We start from the raw sequence: 12,500 nt of genomic DNA, 5'->3' as shown, positions 1-12,500 counted from the left end.
CCTTTTTTTATTTTTCTTTTCCTCTTTTCTCTTTCTGCCTTTTCTCTTTTCTTTTGTTTATTTTCTTTTTCTTTTTTTTTTCTTTTTTTTTTTTTTTTTTTTTTTACATCGATTATTTAATCCGATTTTACTTCGAATGTATCTTTCTTACGGGAGGGAGGGGGGTATAGATTTTAAAAGATATATAGATATATATTAATTATCTATCTATATAATCTCTCGTTTTTTTTTTCCGAAGTAAATAAAAATGACAAGAAGACAAATTTTTTGCGATCACTTCCGTTCTCTCTCTCTCTCTCTCTCTTTCTATGCTTCTCTGGATTGTTCGAAGAGATTTATTATCTAATCTTTTTTTTCCTCTCTCTTTCTCTCACTCTCTCTCTCTCTCTCTCTCTCTCTCTCTCTCTTTTTATTCATCGATAAGAATGACTTAACTATCTGTTGGACGGGTTAAAAAGAGCAGCGTATTATCTTAAAAAAAAAAAAAAAAAATCTATGACACTTGCTAAATCTATGACTAATGCTAATTTACTGAAGATAAAAAAGAAAAAAAAAAAAAAAAAAGAAGAGAGAAGAAAAAGTTCTCAGATGTTTTTAACAAATGAATCGATCTCTTTTATCGAGACTGCTGTTTTTCTCATGTTCTTTCTTTCTTTCTTTTTTTTTTTTTTTTCTTTTTTTTCAGATCGTAAAAAAAAATTTCCAACGTTTCTCCGAATTTCTCTCTCTCTCTCTCTCTCTCTCTCTCTCTGTTATAAAATTATTAATAGTTATAAAATTATTATAAAAAAGTTTCGTGAAAGTGAAGTAAGATTAATCAGATAATTTAAAGTCATCTAATAACTTTTGATCGATCCTGTATTTGATCGAAAGGAAAGAGAGAGAAAAAGAGAAATAGATAAAGAGAGACTAACGTCTGTCGCCCTCATCTTCTGGCAAATAAAATTTCTCTTCTCCCTTTACTCCTTCCCCAATTCTTCATCATCATCATCATCATCATCCCCATCCCCCCTTTGCTTGCGCTCGTTCATAGTAATTGAGTGAAGATATACAGTGAGATAGACCGAAAGAGAGAAAGAAAAGGAGAGAAAAAGAAAGAGAAAGAGAGAGAGAGAGAGAGGGAGAGAGGGAGAAAAAAAGAAAAAGAGAGAGATAGATGGAGAACGACTTTGATGGTCCTGTTACGCTGATCGTTCGCGTCTCGTTTGATAATTTCATGCGAAGATAACTCTTCTGTAGAGTAATCGTCGGGCGTGCGTGTTCTAATATCTATATTATACCATTGGGATGTGCGATGATATGATGGTAGCTAGCTAGCTGGGTTTGTATAGAGAAAAAGGAGAGACAGACAGACAGAGAGAGAGAGAGAGAGAAAGAGAGTATAGGATGACGACCGGATGCTGTTAGATATGATTTTTTACGAGTGTGTGCGTTAGGGAGAGACAGATAGACCGACCGACCGACCGGCTGTGCTGTAAAACAGGTCGCGCATAAGGCCATAAGCCTTATGAGTTACACGTGCGAGAGAAACGTTGTCCGACGTATCCATCACACCCTTTCTTCAAAAGATTTTTCGTCTCTTATTTCCTTTTCTCTCTTCATTTCTTTTCCTTTCTTTTCTTTGTTTTTTCTTTCTTCTTTTTTCCCTTTTTTTTTTTTTTCTTTTTTTTTTCTATTTTTTTTCTATTTTCCTTTCCCCTTTCGAAAACAATAACGAGATGATAAAATCTGAGAGATAATAAATTGACGATTGATAAAATTCTTTCACGGCGTAATCTCTCGTTCATTTCGAATAAATTTGTATTTAATTTTGCACGAGAATGATTGTAGGAAGAAAGAAAGATAGAAAAAACTTTGAAAAACTTTAACGCAAAAGAAATTTATGATATTTCTTGATGAACAATTGTCGATTAAAATTTGTTACTGCATTGATTTTTAAATATGTGTGAAAGAAAAATTATATAATATTTCATGTATTTATTTATGGTGTGTATTTGAATTTTTCCAAATTTGTGATTTGATAATTTATGGAGATAAAAATTAATGATATTTTAGCGTAGAGAGAGAGAGAGAGAGAGAGAGAGAGAGAAAGAGAGAAAAAGAGAGAGACATAAAGAAAGATATTGAAATTTTTAATATACGATAAAAATTACAAAAGAGATATTATAATAAAATGTAAAAATAAATTTCTTTCGTGAAATAATTAGATAGAAATATAGAAATGATATATGATAGTGTTATCTATATGTATGTATCGCGCAGAAGCAAACGCGCGTTTGTTTGAACTTTGCTTACATTCGAAGACTGGCACGCGAGTTGACTATATTGCACTCCCCGTTCTACGGTCTCCGTTCGCCTCGTGGCCCACGTACTTGCATTCCTGGCTCGATCAGGGCGCCGAGATGTTATTGGAATCTTTGAAATATTCGGCTTTGCCCGATCCCACGTACGGTAGCTTCGCCTTTGCGAAATGTTTCGAGCGTGCGCGTTTCGAATAACAAATACAGGACGATCGATGTCCGACGAATTTTCAAGGATTTAATATATATAAATACGAACATTGAAATCTCCAATCACGAACGTTTAAATAATGAAATAAATAGGATTTGATAAAATTTTTATTTATAAAGAAAATCAAAATAAATAAATTAATTAATTAATTACTTTAACTCTCATACTTTAAGATACGGTAATATTTATATTAAAAATGATTGAAACCAATCGTTATTATATATCGCGATAATGTATAATTAATTGGAGTCAATTATTGAAAATATAATAAAAGTTTTAACACGTTCGAATCGTTGCTTCGATTAATCCAAGAGTTCACTCATTGGATGATAATAAATTAATTTGCATATGAGGTTGCATAGCGAGAGTTCATCAATCGATCATTTATTTCGATCATCGTCTTTCGTCGTTAAACGTGTGGATCTCGTACGAGTAAACGTATAATGGATATAAATATATATATATATATATATATATATATATATATATATAAATACGTAAGCATATATATGAATAATATTCTTACGGTTAAAGGTTACGAGGAGAGGATCAAAGCACACCGACTTGCAATCGGTGATATCGAATGGCATATACGATCGAGAGATTTCGTCCTTCGATAATAAAATTCAATATCACGTCTCTCTCCCTTTCTTTATGTGTGTACATATATGTGCGTGCGTGCGTGTACGAGTGTGTGTGTGCCGAGAGGGATTCGTGTACTCGATTAAATCACTAATTAGTCTCGATCGTTTTTGATTAAGTTTCAAAAAGTGACAAGGACGAAAGAGGAGAGAGAAAGAGAAAGAGAAAGAGAGAGAGAGAGAGAGAGAACAATTTTTCCTTCTTTTTTTTTTTCTTTTTTGTGATTATACATACATATTTTAATGGAGCAAGCCCCAAAATAGGGAGGAACAATTAAAATGAACTGTGAAAAAGGATGGAAAGATATATATTAATAATAATAATAATAATAATAATAATAATAATAATAATATTAATAATAATAATAACAATAATAAATGAAGTATTGTGAGTGAGAATAAAACGAAACGATTGATCGAAGATTCACGTCTCGCGCGTTGTGTATGCGTGTGTCGTGTTACGCGCATGTTGTTGTTAGTAGCCAATGCTTGAAAGAAAAAAGAGAGAAAGAGAGAATTTCTTTCGTGTGTGCGTGCGTGAATGCGTGCGTGCGTGCATGCGTGCTTGGTGAAAGGTTTTACGAAGAAGTTGGAACCCTCCAAGTTGGATCGTTGCTCTCCTCTTTCCCACCTCCTCTTTCCCTCCTCCTCTTTCCTCCTTTTCTTTCCTCTATTTTTCTTCTTTTTTCTTCTTTTTTGCACCTCTCTCTCTCTCTCTCTCTCTCTCTCTCTCTCTCTTTCTCTCACTCTCTCTTTTTCTTACAGCTTCGTCGGCCGTCGTCGTTGTCGGAACACGCGAATGAAAAGACAGAGAACGAGCTGTCTCCGGCATTGCCGTTTTAATAATTAATTACCAACGACGAGCGATTTTCTAAGCGCAAGCTCGTTAGAAACCAACGCAACGAGAGGACGTAGAAATTATTCGTAGCATTGAATTTCTATTTTCTTTTCTTTTCTTTTCTTTTCTTTTTTACGTCTCTCTCTCTCTCTCTTTCTTTCTCTCTCTCTCTCTCTTACTCTCTTTATTTTTCTATTTTCTTTTTTCTCTCTCTTTTTTTTCCCCATTTTATTTCAATTTATTTTCGTAATACGTAACGTTAGATCGTTCATTCTAATATAATCTAATACTCGTATGAAAGATATTGAATAGAATTTTAGTAAAAAGAAAAAGAAAAATGAAAAAAAAAGAAAAAAAAAAAGAGAGAGAGAAGAAATGAGTGATGGAAACTTTTGTAATAAAATATTATAAATTTTTACAATCGATTCCCGTCCATCCGTTTTGTTCGTTTAATCGACAATTCTTTTAAAATCTATTTCATACAATCGTATAGATATATTTTATTATCGATATTAGAAGTTTAATTTCAAATGTCATTAGAATTAGTCGCTTTAAAATTATACGTATGGAAATAAATATAATAGGGAGAACGTATCGATTAGAATTAACAAAAGAAGTAAAGAATTTTTTTAATAAAAATAAATTTTTCCATTTTAAATCCGATCGACGTTCGTGTTAGCAACTCTCACACATACACACACTTATATACGGATGAGCATTCACGCGCACTCGGAGATTATATATATATATATATATATATATATATATATATATATATATATATATATGTACGTGCATACGTTGAATATAATTTTATTCGGGCCGCGTGCAGAAGAAATGCGTGCTTCATTAGTCACGATACGTCGAACCGTAAACGGGCCGCGATTTGCTTATTAACGGCATGTATTAAAAATGCGTTACCGTCGCGTATCCATCGCGAATCCTGTAAATTTTTATTCTTATTAGATACGTAAATTACGAAGAACAGTCAGGTATCTAATCGTAGCTTAGTCTCGTAGCTCTGTCGTTTAACTAAATCCTACAACAGTGTCCAATTCTAAAACGATAATAAAATTAAAATGCAATATTATTTCTAGCGGTAAAATTATGACCAGGTAAAACTTATTAGTAATAGTAATGTAATAGTAATGATTCGTGTCCCGCGTCACGTTTAATAACTGCTTTACGTTCGTTTTCTTCGTTACCACCCCACCTACCATTTCCACATTGCATCCCGTCCATCGTCTTATTCGTCTCTGTACGTCAGTCGGTCAATCAGATCATTGAAAAAAAAAAAAAAAAAAAAAAAATTCACCGTTCGATTCTCTTCGATTAGACCGATCAATTTCTAATATAGACGATGTTAACGAGAACGATTCGAAGCTTTGCGATTGATTATGAAGAATGATTCGGGGTAAAAAAAAGAAAAAAAAAAAAAAGAGGGAAAGAAGAAATGAAAAATGTTCAAGCGTTCTTCCACATACGATTATACAGATAATTACAAATTATACTCTTGAGAGAGACTTTTTGAGCGAGCTTTTCTTTTTTTTTTTTTCTTTTTCTTTTTCTTTTTCTTTTTTTTTTTTTTTTTTTTTTTTTGTCCTCAAATTGTCAAACAACAAACAAGCCTTAAGCGTTACGCGCAAGTTTAAAAGGAATTCTTCAAAAGGAAAGAATAATCGATCTTTTAAAATAAGTCTAAGAACTATTTCGTCGTTCGTTTTGTAAATAAAAGAGACAAAGGAAAAAAAAAATAATATACGCGACGCTTATATAATTCTAGTACGATTATTTGTTTTTGTTTGTTTGTTTGTTTGTTTGTTCGCTCGTATTCGTCGTCGACGTCGACTAATCGATCGATCCTAACAAAAAAAATAAAAAATAAAAAAGACAAAAGAAAAAAAAAAAGAAAAAACAAGAAATCTCGACCTTGCACTTTACACGTCTACGTCATTGTTTATTTTTTTGTTTTTTTTTTTTTTTTTTTTTTTTTATTTTTTCTTATTTATTCATTCACGAAAAAACTTTGACGCGTCGGCGTCATTCTTTCACGCTTTTCTTTTTTTTTCTCTCTATCCCTCTCTCCTTCTCCTCGTCATGTCGATGCATCCTCCACAGATGTCAATAAAACGCGCCGGAATCCCATTATCTCGGTTGGATGCGAATTAATTTCGCGTCGTTCCTGATGGCCTCCTCCCTCTCGCTATATGTACATATATATATATATATATATATATATATATTTGTCTCTCTCTTTCTCTCTTTTTGTCTCTCGTTTGAAAGCCGATTTCACGGACGAAAAACTTTCTTCCTTTACTTTGTAAGGGTTGAGAGTAGAAAAAAATAAAAAGCGAAATAAAAATAAAGAAAAAAAAAAAAAGAAAAAAAAAAAGAAAAAGAAAATAATACGAGAATTACTCGTGCGTGATATTTCATCGGTTGGGCTGCACGCTAATTCATAAATCGTTTGAAGTTTAAGCCCCTTAAAAAAAAAAAAAAAAGGGAGGGGAAAAAAGAAAAATCTTGCTGCATAATTAATCGTAGAAAATATTTGAAATGATTCCAATATGTACGAATATATAAAAGAACGAGAAATTACAATGAAAATTTGTTTACGTTCGATTTATTTATTTCTATATATAATCTTTTTCTTTTTTCTTTTTTTTCTTTTTTTCTTTTTTTTTTTTCTTCTTTTTGCTTTCTTTTTTCAGCACGCAAACAACGTAAGGAAATCAGCAGCTGAATACGTGGCACGTAGACAAGCACGAAAAATTTCGATGACGCGTTCGATAACGTCGTCATTGGCTTTACCTATGTCCCAATTGAGCGACGTAGCCTTTTTACCAAATGCAAAAGCTGGAACCTTTTTTGCCCGTGACAACGTCTCAAATTTCATTGGTTGGTGCCGTAACAGTCTTGGTATCATCGAATGTCTTCTCTTCGAGACCGACGATCTGATAATGCGGAAGAACGAGAGGCACGTGATACTCTGCATGCTCGAGGTGGCGAGGCGCGGTGCAAAATTTGGTATGCTCGCGCCGATGTTGGTCCAAATGGAAAGACAGATCGATCGTGAGATCGCTGCTGAAAACAAAGCTGCCAACGGTACGCAAACCAATGGTAATTCGAACGAGGACAGCGACGACGACGAATATGCCGACATGCATCAGGAAGAACCTTGCCTCATTTACGGTCCCCAGCCACAGATCGTTACTAACGATCTCAAGAGTCTCGACGAGATGGTGAGTACTTTTTCTTTTCTTTTTTTCCTTTTTTTTCTTTTTTTTTTTTTTTTACGTTTACCCAGAACTCCTTTACGATACTAATATTTTATCCAATTGTATGTGTATATATACATATATTTATATATAAAACTTCGTCTTGGTTTCATTCGAAACGTATCTATGAATGAAACTGAAAGAGATTTTTTTTTTTTTCTTTTTTTTTTTGTTTTTATAAATATGTATATATGTCAATGGATATCGGATATTAAGTATTTTATATAAAGGAATTTTTATTATTATTATCAATCGACATAATGAAATCAATTTAATCTGTGCATTATAGTTGACGGGAAAGGAATAAAAATGCATTTTATTCTCTGACAAATCACATTTGTATCATTAAATTTCGTCAAGATTGATTGTTTCTTTGAATGAAAACGAAGAAACGTATGATGATTTCTCGTTAATATGAGAAATAAGTGATATTGGCGATATCTCGTAAAAATGAATTTTTCTCTTTTCTAAGTATTACTTTTTTTCTTTTTTTTTTTTTTCATTTTTTCTTTTCTTTTTTCTTCCACCATGCCTCCCCAATTTTTCTTTGTTCGCCTCGATCTCTCTCTCTCTCTCTCTCTTTTCTTTTTTCTTTTTTATTTTTTTTTCCATATCTTTTTTTTTTTTTTTGTTTTTTTATTATTATTATTATTATTTTCTTTCTTTTTCGTGAGAGAAAGGACGTCTGTATTCTCGACCGCGAAAATAACTCTTGCCCTTACAAGCGTATCGGAGTTATATTTATGGCGCTGCATCGCAGCTCGCCATTAATATCTCGAGATCGGGAATAACAGAGAGAGAGAGAGAGAGAGAGAGAGAGAGAGAGAGAGAGAGAGAGAGAGAGAGAGAGAGAGAGAGAGAGAGAGAGAGAGAGAGAGAGAGAGAGAGAGAGAGAGAGAGAGAGAGAGAGAGAGAGAGAGAGAGAGAGAGAGGGAGAGAGGGAGAGAGAAGAGTGTAAATGCTCTGTCTCTCTCTCTCTCGTCTCTATCTTTCTCTTTCTAGCGTTGAAAGGCTACTGAAGAGTAGAGTGATGCGTGGTTGAGATAGGAGGAAAGGAAGAGATGGGGAAGAAGAAATGGCTGTTTTTAAACAACAACCCTTTTCCTACTCCAGTATCCGTTAACGAGTCACTCTCTTTTGTCCCACCAATGTTGTCCGACCATTCACGATTCTTTTCTCCTGTAATAGTTAAAAGTCGCGACTTCTCGCCGTCATTCCAGACGATTTCTTCAATTGCGTTCCTACCTCTCAATTTTTTTTCTTTTTCTTTTTTTTTTTCATTTTTTCTTCTTTTCCGTCATCCCTTAGAAACGAAAATTTTTATAAATGATCGTCGTCATTCTTTTTCTTTTCTTTTTTTCTTTTTTTCTTTTTTTCCTCTCTCTCTCTCTCTCTCTCTCTATTTTTCTTTTTATTTATTTTCTTCATTTGTTTATTTATTTTTTTTTTCTTTTATCGAATTAAAATTCTCTCGAGAATATTATAATCTTAGTTACGTATAATATAATATAATATATTATATTATCATTATTACGATCCGATGAACGGTATGCATTTATAAATTCAATGTTTCAATATCTATTGAAGTCTCTTTATTAAATCTATATATATATATATATATATATATATATATATATATATATATAAATGTCATCATATCATTGATTGACAAAACGATTAATTTATTATATAAATTAATTAAAGTGTATGATTTTCTATATTCGTGATATATCTTATCGTGGAATCAATGGGATATCTATGATGAAATATAAAAAGCATAGAAACGATTCTTCATCTCTCTTTCTCTCTCTCTCTCTCTCTCTCTCTCTTTTTCTTTTTCTTTTTCTCGTGGCTATGTGAGAAGATTGAAAATATAAAACAATCGAGTCGAAGATATCGATACTTACCTGACTAGAGGCTAGCACGACGTCGTCGTTAGTGTCGACTCGTTACGTTGAAAAACACCTCGCCGTAGGGCTCTATGAGTATATTTGTGTCTGCATGTGTGTATACATATATATATATATATATATCTGTTTTTTGTGTGCTTGTATGTGTATGTGTGTATGTGGAGTGTTAAGGGTGGGAGAGGAAAAGGGTGTCGTATTTGCCTTTTACTTGGATAAGCACGCGCGCGTACGACCGACACGCTCCGGACACGCGTGTAACAACGACGATTTATATTAAAGATACGAAGCGTATAGGTGTCTGTGTGTGTGTGTGTGTGTGTGTGTGAGAGAGAGAGAGAGAGAGAGAGGCTAAATCAGCACGACATTTCACGAAGCAGAAATTCTTTTCTCAGGCTTCACCTCTAAGCCGAGACACGTTATCGCATCTCTTTCATTCTTTTTTTCCTTTTCGTTTTCTTTTTCTCTCATTTTCCTTTTTTTTTTTTTTCCTCCTTTTCTTCTTCTTTTTTTTTCCTTTTTATTTCCTTATCTTTCCCCCGTGTCGTTTTCTTTTCTTCTCCACTGCACTCTTATTTCTCCTTTCACTGTGCAAATTTCAGATAAAATAAACGCAAATCGTTTTGTTTTCTTTGCAAAATCCATTTATTTGGATCAATTGGCATCGTAATCGTCGTAAAAATGAATATAAGTAATATTAAATTTGAAATGTCTATTAATTTATTTATTTTTTTTTTTGCTTGTTTGTTTTTTTGTTCATTCGTTCGTTCGTTTTTTTCTTGCTTGTGCGGTTTAAGTATTTTTTAGTTCCTTTTTTTCCCCCTCTCTCTCTCTCTCTCTCTCTCTCTCTTTATTTTTCCTTATTTTCTTTCTCTTTTATTTCTTTATTTATTGTTACATCTTGTTGATAAAATTTGGATCGATCGATCGAACGAACGAACTAACGAACGAGCGAACGAACGAACGAGCGAATAGATGAAGGGAACTCGATTGTATCATTTATTTTATTAGATATATTAATTAAGTAATAATCAGAGAACGAATGAGGAATGGTTTATCTATGTGGGCGGATAGAACAGTTATAGATTATTAACGAGAGGATGAGTCCCGTTTATTTCTATGCTCTTTCGAACGTAGCCTTATGGATTTATGTACATAACCGTTTGCCGTTTATATTTACGCGTGAAGAATCGTGAATAGGAAGATAGTAGGAAAGGAAGGAGATAGAGATAGAAAAAGAGAAAGAGAGAGGGAGAGAGAGAGAGTGTGAGAAAATGAGATAGATAGATAGCTAGAATGAAAGAGAAGGGAGTGAAGAGAGAGAGAGAGAAAAAGAGAGAGAGAGAGAGAGAGAGAAAGAGAAAGAAAAAGAAGAAGAAGGGACTCCAGAGAGATTCAGTATGATTCAGTAATACGTATATGTGTATATGTGTGTACGTTCGTGTTTGTGTGTTTGTGACTCTGTGGTTGCAACCGCAACGATGCGATTGCATTCGAACGAGATGCATCAACATGGGAAAAATATAAGAGGTGGGGATTGTAAAGGGATGAGGATCAATAGGGAAGAAGAAGTGAAAAGATAGAAGTAGGGAGATGTATTCTTTCTCGTAAGAATACACGCATACATTTTAACCAATCAACGAATACCACTATATATATATATATATATGTATCTTCAACCAACATCTTCTTCTTCTTCTTCTTTCATCTTGCTACTTCCTTTTTCCTCCCTTCTTTTCAATCTTCTCACCCTTATATACGCGTTGCTTTAATAGAAACATGTCAGAAGTATTATATCCCAGCTGGTAGGTACTACGTCATTTACAACATCGTACATATGTATGTATGTATGTATATATGTATATGTATATGTACATAGATATGGTATCGTTTGATCGTTAATTCTTTGTACGATAGTTTTGAAAATTTTCGCAATTGTAAAATAGTACGGATAATAATTTTCTTAATTTTATTAAATATTCCATTGATTATTTTACAATTTACTATTTACAATGGATTATTTAAAATCTACAATGGACAATTTATTATAATATATCCAATTGACAATTTTAAGTAATCAATTGAGTCTAATTTTTGTGAGATACTTTGATTTGGTTTGGTTTGATTTTTGTCCTTTTCTTTTTTTTTTTCTTTTTTTTTTCTTCTTTAACTTTTCTTTTACAAATTTTTGAATATCTATTACAGGATCAGGCTGAAATATTTAAAAGTTGAAATAATGTAATCGACTTTCAGTTAGAAATTTTTTCATTCATTTACGGTATTTTAAGTTTCATCATTGTAATGTAATACATCATTTTCGTATTAAAAGTTATTTATGTTAAAGAGAGAGAGAGAGAGAGAGATCGTCTTTGGATTAATTATTTGACAAACTAATTCTCAGTTTATATTTATTTAGTGGCTTTCTATTAGCTACTTCTTTAGCTTTGAAAATATTCCTTGGAATGAATATACTTGAGAGTTCGTTCGATCAGTTAGAAAAGTTGCATACGTCGTTTATTTAGAAAACATTAAATGCTGGTCACGTTATTTCATTTAGTACAACATCGGTGTTACATCGTTCGTCAATATACACCAAATGATTATTCTTTAAAATATTTCTTTTTCTCTTTTTTTTCTATTTTCTTTTTTTTTTTTTTTTTCTTTTTCTTTTCCTTTTATTTTTCTTTCTATCGTATGCATACAACAACAACAACTTACGTGAACATAAGTATCTCGTTTGCCACTTGGCGTTTTATGCTGAGTACAACTTGGTTAGGAGTTAGAACTAGAGACATACAAAGAGAGAAAGAGAGAGAGAGAGAGAGAGAGAGGGAGAGAGAGAAAGGGAGAGAGAGAAATTCAAACTCGACGTAGCTGAACTTTTCGCATAGTTTGTTTTAGATAGTACTCTTGAGAGAAGATGTGGGTTTTGTGTCCATCGAGAGAATAATAAATCCTGATTCGATTATATTAAATTCAATTATGCGTATCATTTTTTAGAACGAATGTTAAATCTAGATCTAATTTGTAAAAAAAAAAAAAAAAATTCCAATTCGCGCTGAACAAATTCAGTTGTCATTTTTTGCTATGTTGAAAAAAAAGTAATTATTATTTTCTAATTTAATAGATTTACTTAAATTAAAATTGAATTAAAATTGAAAGAAAAATTTGATTACAAAAAGAAATATATATATATATATATATATATACGTATATTGAATTTGCCACTCGAATCGAATAATGTATTATTTTTTCATACTGTTTTAAGAAAAAAAAAAGAAGAAAATTATAAAATCTTTACTATAGAGTTGAACTGATTTAATTA

General features: G+C 32.4%; 1 protein-coding gene across 10 annotated transcripts in view; it reads left to right on the top strand.

Annotated features, from left to right (window-relative positions):
- The window catches only part of LOC118449471 (GAS2-like protein pickled eggs), a 91,437-nt gene that overhangs the window by 30,951 nt on the left and 47,986 nt on the right, over window positions 1–12,500 (top strand). For 9 of the 10 annotated variants that reach the window (XM_035884064.2, XM_035884084.2, XM_035884047.2 and 6 more), the window contains one exon: window positions 6,702–7,232. The exons of the other annotated variant lie outside the window; for it this stretch is intronic. In XM_035884064.2, the coding sequence (XP_035739957.1) occupies window positions 6,702–7,232 (531 nt within the window). The remainder of the gene's footprint in view (window positions 1–6,701; window positions 7,233–12,500) is intronic. 10 annotated transcript variants of the gene reach the window in all.

This window comes from Vespa mandarinia, chromosome 8 (genome assembly GCF_050613455.1).
Source record: "Vespa mandarinia isolate Hongniang chromosome 8, ASM5061345v1, whole genome shotgun sequence".
Taxonomy (NCBI): Eukaryota; Metazoa; Arthropoda; class Insecta; order Hymenoptera; family Vespidae; genus Vespa; species Vespa mandarinia.
This window is presented reverse-complemented; position numbering and strand designations above follow the sequence as displayed.